Here is an 8,089-nt window from a genome sequence, read left to right as displayed (position 1 = left end):
GATTATCCAAAAGTCAACATTTTAACACAAACCAATATTTATTTATTTTATTAATTAAAATGAATGAATAAAATATATTTGGGAATTCTACGATGTCTCCATCAATGTAAACATTTAAATCTGAAAAGTCAATTGTAGATAAATGATAACGACGCACCATCCCCGTAGACTTAGTTTATATATACGTAGCAAGGCACGAATAATGGCGTTCTCTTTAAATCTAAGATAGATATGATTTTCAATGGCAATCATTAATTAGTTAATTGTGAGTGTGAGTCAATGATTTCATTGAGTTAGCTAGCTTAATTATAGTATATATATGATCCATATAACACCCGACCGGCCCCATAACATATAATATTATATGTCATTATGACCATTATATTGGCAGCACATGTATGTTATTGTCAATTTCGACTGCTCGAGTTGCTTTCATTTATATATATTTCCAAACCATTATAAGTTGAGAACAACAAAAAACTTTTCCGGACCAATTTGGCCAAATTATGTAGTATTAATGTGTTGTTCGGATTAACATGATTTCAAATTATTTAATTTGTTTGGATGAAAATAAATTCAAATTCCTTGATGAGCGAAATCCAAATTCACTCGATTTCCCATGTCCCTTGAATAGCTAGCATGGTATGATGAAGAATATATTATATGTTATATAGCACTTAATTTTGGAAGTAATTGTTGCCACATCTGATTTAACGCACGCTCCTTCCGTACATGCAATTGCAAGGAACACACGATATCCACATGTCGCCATTAATTAATTAATCGGCTTAGCTTGATACAATCTAGGGGGTACTGGACTTGGTCAGTGTTCCAGTGCCATTTCATGCCTTTTACATGCAGCTCGTCCATTATGTCACCGAAATTAATTACTTAATATTCCAAACATTCCATCGTCCCAGCTAGCTACTATAAATTCTATACTCAAACGACACAGATTTGTCCATACACAAAGCAAAATGACTTCTAAAGCATCAATTCTTTTGGTCCTGTTCCTCCTGGTTTCCAACTTTTCTGTGCAGGTTCTCTCAGTTGTGCAGGAATGCGGAGCAGAAGATGATGCTGGATGCATCGACAAGAAAAAAGCATTGCCTCTCAAAATCATCGCCATCGTGTCCATTCTAGTAACAAGCATGATCGGCGTGTGCTTGCCACTCTTCACGCGCTCCATCCCCGCGCTCCAGCCTGATCGCAGCCTTTTCGTGATCGTCAAGGCTTTTGCCGCTGGAATTATTCTGGCTACTGGGTTCATGCACGTTCTTCCTGATTCATTCGACATGTTGTCATCCACCTGTTTGAAGGATAATCCATGGCATAAGTTTCCTTTCACTGGATTTGTGGCCATGCTCTCCGCCATCCTCACGCTTATGATCGACTCCTTGGCCACCAGTGTATATAGTCAGAAGAATAAATCTGGAGTGGTGCTGCCGGCCGAGTCAAGAGATCAGGAGATGGCTGTGGCGGAACCTGATCACGGCCATTTTCATGGCCATCACCACGGAGGCAAATTGGTCAATGCTGAGGGATCACAACTTCTACGATATAGAGTAATTGCCATGGTTAGTCTCGCCCTTTCATAGAAGTTTGTATATATACGTATCAAAGATTGACACCAGATTAAGATGCATGGACAATTAATGGTACGTACAGGTTTTAGAGCTGGGAATCATCGTTCATTCCATTGTCATAGGACTGTCTCTTGGCGCGTCGAACAACGCCTGCACAATCAAAGGGCTGGTAGCTGCACTTTGCTTCCATCAAATGTTCGAAGGAATGGGACTCGGCGGTTGCATTCTCCAGGCGGAATACAGCTTCATAAAGAAGACTGCGATGGCATTCTTCTTCGCGGTGACCACTCCATTCGGGATAGCACTGGGGATGGGATTATCCAGCACTTACAAAGAAAACAGCCCTCGTTCCTTGATAACTGTGGGCTTGCTCAATGCTTCGTCTGCTGGCCTCTTGATTTATATGGCTCTCGTTGACCTGTTGGCAGCAGATTTTATGGGAGCCAAGCTGCAAGGCAGCATCAAACTGCAGATCAAGTCTTACGCCGCCGTCTTGTTGGGTGCCGGCGGGATGTCCCTCATGGCTAAATGGGCGTGAAATCAAACAATAATTATTACCAATGTTCGATGAGTGTGATTTGTTTCCTGCTTTGCTTGTTCAATGATTGTGATTTGTTTGCCAACTTCATGCTTAATTAGCTAGCTAGGGGCCGGGTGTCTTATCTTATAATATATATTATAAGAATAAATGGACTCCGTCTCGATCAATTTTATCATGTATCCATACAACCTCTGTAAAATAATAATATTCTTAAGAATATAATCAGCTAGCTGTGCCCGTTACTTTGTACAAAGAATAGGTCTCACGGTCTCGTAAATCTTTATCGTTAGACGAGTCAATCTTATTTATATTTAGAATAAAAAATAATATTTTCGGCATAAAAATTAATATTTTTACATGTGTGACTCAAATAGAATATTTATCTCACAAAATTGATATATAAGACTGACTTATGAGTTTTTTGTGGTATGACCAAAGGTTTAATTTTAGTTGCCTCTTGTGTGAATGTCGAAAGATCGTGTCTATTTAATTTAACTTAACAAATCCCCATAAAATTTAACAAATATTGTTTATTTTGACTGTCATTTATGCTCAAGAATTTAAAACCCACCTATTTTAGAACGGTTTGATTTGATGAAATAGTTCATGTATCGATCATAAGTTGTCGATTTGTTTATTTTCGTTCGTAAGGGAAAGAATATGAGGAGTAACTCAACATTTATAGCCCACTTCTCTCACAACCTGGCATTAAATTAATAATTAATATTTGTCCATTCCAAAGTTTTTCATTGTCACTTGTCATTTTAACCTTGAGTTGTAAAATTTTGATATTAGTTTTTAAGTGGAACCATAAATTAAGGCTGGGTTGGTCGAACATATATATTAATTTAACAAAATTATTTGTTATTTGATTGAAAAAATTAAAAGTAAATCATCCATTGTTATTAAATAATTTTTAGGACTTTAAAGGTTTGTCAAATTATAATAAAATAAGTTTAAAGTGTGATAAATAATCAATATATAATAAGTTTTAGATGTTAAATTTATAATTTCATTCTCCTATATATTATCCATACTCTATATTGTTTGGGAAATTTTAAAAATTGAAAAATTATAATAAAATAAGTTTAAAGTGATAAATAATCAATAAATTTTAGATGATCTTAAAGTTATTGTATAACTTTTTTTATGAGAATACGCTTTTAATGGTTTTAATTCAATTAAATATTTAAAATACTAATTATATCATCAATTATAAAATTTCATTTAGTAGTTATTGTATGTAAGTACAACTTTGTTAGAATAATATTATTGTTTATGCCAATTATTGTGTAAGTTTTTTCATGTCGAATGAATCATAATATCTAATCAATAAATGACGAATTAAAATAACACGCAGAAGAAATTGGATCATGCTATATATACAATGAAAGTTATATATGGTTTATAAAGTGCATTCAAAAAGACATAAATATCCTAAATATATTTTTGAAATAGTTTTTCAAATAAAATACAATGATAATTTTGTCATTTCAAATATATTTTGTAATCTAATTTCTAACCATCACATATGCTTTCCAAAGAAATTTGGTTTTGGGGAAATTATGTTGGGCCATGGACCACAATCACATTTCCATTCCTACTAATAAACTTGTACAACAACTAACGACTGCAAGCTCAGAATAGTCAAATAGTATCGACGTTTCTTGAACTATGTTAGCTTGTTTCTTCCCTTTCTTTGGCTTCCTGCAGTCTTTTGCTTGTCTTGTCCTCCGTTTTATGGTTGGCTTACTCAATCCTTAGTCGTACAATCAGACCCTCTGTCTCATTTCCTTCTTCTTATATATGCTTCAAGTAATTCTTGAAATCCTTCCACATAGGAGGGGGTTTGTGGAACCCTTAGCTCCTAATCCTTATTATTAGGCAATTTGATTAATGTTAATTAATTACAGCGAAAAACGAGTGAAAATTTTCTTTACAATGAGCCCAAAACATTTCAACTATAATTATAATATTAAAAATAATATAAAATAAAGTCTCGTCTAAACATATCACATCAGAAAATAAGCTCACACACAACCAAAATCAACTACATACAACCAACTCATATCCTCAGGACATGCCCTGGTATATAGATATATATATACACTATGATAGGCCACTCAACCTCAACTCAGATGTGACTTCTTCCAAAAGTATCATCTCCGGTCTACTGATAATCTAGAGTACATGCTATTGTCCACACACAAAGACAACAACAGTCCCCCATGGGGGTGACCACAAGCTCCGTATGGAACAACCATAATATATACAACATGTATCTACACAATGATATATGATATGTAATGCATGCATGTCGTGGGGATATCAGATCAAATGCACATCCACTGAGCATGTATCAGAACCAATCGAATCGCTATCAAATTATTGCTCGAGCTGGCACATCGGCCTCAATCAAGTATAAGGGATGATCGTATGATAGCGTCGGCAAAGCACCATTAAATCTCAAATCTCAATCAATCAATCATCGGTGCCATGAATGACTATATTTTAAGGGTCACATAATGTCAAACATAGCATCGTACTCACAAACCCCAGAATCAAATCCAATGATATAAAGGTATCCAAGGATCATAGCTCAACGTGCATGTCATGTATCGATGTATATATAAAATGATGTGTTAACAAAAGATTTATTTTATACATCGATATCCAATCATGAATGTTATGTATGTCATATCAACTCAAAAAATAAAGCATATGCACATATTCTTAGTCAAATCAATCAAACATATATCATATAACGCAGATACATGCCATATATTAATCGGTTACAACATACCTCAATTCTTCGTCTCCAGTCAATGTAGTGTGATACACAATTAGGATTTTAATACCAAAACTCAATCTACATAATCCAATATTCATTTTAATCAATGAATTCATTTAAAATCAACAATTCAAGTTTCAAAAATCTTTTGAAACTTAAAAAATTCATATCAAATTGAAATCATAACATAATTCGATTCTGAATTTGAAAATTAGTTTATTGTCAGTGATTTTATCGCATATAATGAAATCAACTTCAAATACATGTTATTCAGCGATTCAAGAAATAAAGATGTTGAAACCAAAAGAAACTTACCTCAAAAGAACGCTCTCGACGCGGGGATTCCGAATATATAATTGGTTTCGAGTTTTGGTGACGTTTCGAGGTAAATTATGATGATAGTTCTTCGTGTGTCGCTCGAAGCCTACAAAGGAAATGAAGAAAAAATTCATTCTTATCAGCCTTAAATTATGTCAAGCTGAATCAGTACGCGCTGGGGTGAAAAAAATGGCGCCCTAGCGCGCTGAGTTTCGCCTGCACATATTTTACCGTGCCGCGATGGGGCAGTAAAGAAGTAGTGCCCTAGCGCGCCATGCTCTCTCCAAAATGTGCTTTAATGCCGCACTAGGGCGGAAATGAAGTGGCACCCTAATGCGCCATGTTGTGTCCAGAACGCTAGGTTTTTAATCAACAAAAGTAGTCAACATGAAAGTTGTAGATCTATGTATTGGCTTCCATTTGCCACTAACTTCACTCAATTTGGATATCGGACTCGAAAATTATGATCGTTCTCCCAAAATGTGTCATTGCAAAAACTTCAATGCATTTGATACATTTCAGGATGATTTTGCCCATATTTCCAAATGGATTTAGACAAAACTCAAAACATAAAAATTGTAGTATTATGTATTAGCTTTTTAATGAAATTGATTTCATTTCATTTGAACTAATATCCAGATAATTATGCTGAAAACTGTAACATTTGTTACATATATACTTCATGCACTTAATAACATTACAATGTCATAAATTATCGATAATCAAAATATGATTTACAATAATATGATACGCGGTCCTTACAGAGTTTCTCAATCAAAAAAGCAATTTGGAAAGATTCACTTAGACTCATTTTCTCTGCATGAATCTCGTGCAAAAGTATTTGTATTTCTTGCACTTCATTCACCACAGATTTGGAGTCTACCATCTTGAAGTCCAAGATGCGTCCAATAATGAATTTTTTTTAAGGTCGGCATCTTCTGAACTATACTTTTTTTCAAGTATTTCTCATAGTTCCTTCGTAGTTTTGACTTAACAGTACACATTATAAAGTGCATTGTCAAGTTCATTCATAATATAGCTTTTGCAAAGAAAGTCTTTGATTTCATGCATCAAGTGCGACCCTCTTATTAGGGTCGACCTCTTTCTTTGTGGTGGTGGGATGATCCTCCTTTAAAAATCTTGCCAAACTCAGTGTGATTAGGTTGAACAACATTTTTTGTTGCCATCTTTAAAATTTGCACAACTGAATTTCTCTGGTTTTTCTCTTTGTGTGATTGGAATAGTTGTCGTCGTTGATATTGAAGCTATCTTTGAGATTTTATAATACACAAATTTCTTCTTCATATTGTTGTAGGTGATAGCTTGAAATTCGAAGATGACAATGAATCTACAACAGTTGTGTTGAGACAAGTGTTGAACACTTTTCATCAAACTTTGGTGATTCAATTTATAGCAATCCTCTTCAAAAATACAACTCTTCTTATAAATACAACATAGTAATTTTCAATAACAATAACCCGGAATGTTATACACTTTCTTTTATATAAAAGAAAGAAAGAAGGAGAAGACAATATGATTATACAAATATGTTTCAGAAAATATCTGATGCAAAAGTTGTTTCAAATGAGCCTTGATGCTCTATTTAATTATATTAGTTTGTAGGGACGTGTCTCTAACCATTTGAAGTGTCTCTTGTATAGAAGGACATGAAAGAACCATCATACGACACCATTAGGATGAAAAAGTTGTTTGAAAACTCGAAAAATGAACATGCCTATTCATGAATCCGTGCGTCGAGTGTTGGGGAGCCATTTCCAAGCGCCCTAGTGTTGCCTGGAAAAATCCAAGCAGTGCCACAGGCGCACTCTAAAAAAGCCCACATGTGTTACCCTTGCTGCCTCTAGACGTACAGCTCTTGTAGTGTGGGTTCCCCCTCCGGTGAATTTTTTTGGGTTTTCTTTAATTAGTTTTTCATTGATTAACTCTTGTAATGTGGATTCCATCGTGTGAAGTCGTTTCGAGTTTCTCTAATTAATTTTTTATTCATTATGTTCAAATATACAACATTTTTAAATCAACTCCATGAAAATATCACTATTCATTCCTTGTAATACTCCTGTACAACAACTGACTACTGCATCACAAAATACCAATTGCTAATTATTTATTAGAAATTACACAAAAAAAAAAAAAAAAAACTTGCGAATGATTGATTATTAAAGATTCTAAAGGTGTGCTATATGAGGATATATGAGCTACTTTCTATTTGGGTCATATATATAACCACCGTCAATGTCACCGTGAAGCCCTTAGGCAAACCCATGAAAGAAATGTTAGGCATTGAAGTGCTGTGAACCTAAACAAATAATATCAACGGTGGCTGGGCCGTGACAGATAACATAGGTTGTAGTAAAAATTCATTAATATTTAACTAAGTATTGAAATCTCTATAAATGCTTCTTTAAGATAATTAATACCACTATATATTTTATCAAATAATCATACCACTAGTTATATAAATTTATTTTTTACTATTAAGTTTAATTTATCCGGTGCAATAAATGCTTTTGTTATGAAAGAAAACTTTTATTTGTAATTATTTAACAAATATAAATATATTTGGACTTGATCATCAAATAAGTAAAATTGTTTAAGACATTTGAAGCAACAGTATGGTGTATTCATGTGATGCGTGTATTACTAGCTAGCAGGTATATTGATTTGATCCCAAGCCAATGAATGCATCCAGCTGATACATATTATATATGTTTTGCCTTTTGTTCAATTATCCTGTGGACCACGCACTCGTTTACTATACACTATCTGCACACGCAAAGGACAAGTTCGCCATCCAGGATAATTAATTAGAGGTATTTTAATTTAACAAGGAAC

At 34.1% G+C, this 8,089-nt stretch overlaps 1 protein-coding gene across 1 annotated transcript; it reads left to right on the top strand.

Annotated features, from left to right (window-relative positions):
- Positions 1-901: 901 nt before the first annotated feature.
- On the top strand, positions 902-2,352 carry LOC140812208 (probable zinc transporter 10). The gene is made up of 2 exons (XM_073170432.1): positions 902-1,577; positions 1,669-2,352. Exons 1-2 carry the CDS (start codon positions 978-980, stop codon positions 2,122-2,124), a joined length of 1,056 nt encoding a protein of 351 aa, XP_073026533.1. The 5' UTR covers positions 902-977; the 3' UTR covers positions 2,125-2,352.
- Positions 2,353-8,089: the final 5,737 nt, after the last annotated feature.

The sequence above is a fragment of the Primulina eburnea genome, chromosome 14, assembly GCF_022965805.1.
Source record: "Primulina eburnea isolate SZY01 chromosome 14, ASM2296580v1, whole genome shotgun sequence".
Taxonomy (NCBI): domain Eukaryota; kingdom Viridiplantae; phylum Streptophyta; class Magnoliopsida; order Lamiales; family Gesneriaceae; genus Primulina; species Primulina eburnea.
The sequence above is the reverse complement of the archived record's forward strand: the minus strand, read 5'-3'. Positions and strand labels throughout refer to the sequence as shown.

Bases quoted from the DNA above. Each gene is read 5' to 3' on its own strand.
- LOC140812208 (XM_073170432.1), top strand. From the start codon at position 978: ATGACTTCTAAAGCATCAATTCTTTTGGTCCTGTTCCTCCTGGTTTCC. The intron at 1,578-1,668 runs GTTAGTCTCGCC...TGGTACGTACAG, and splicing joins GATATAGAGTAATTGCCATG to GTTTTAGAGCTGGGAATCAT.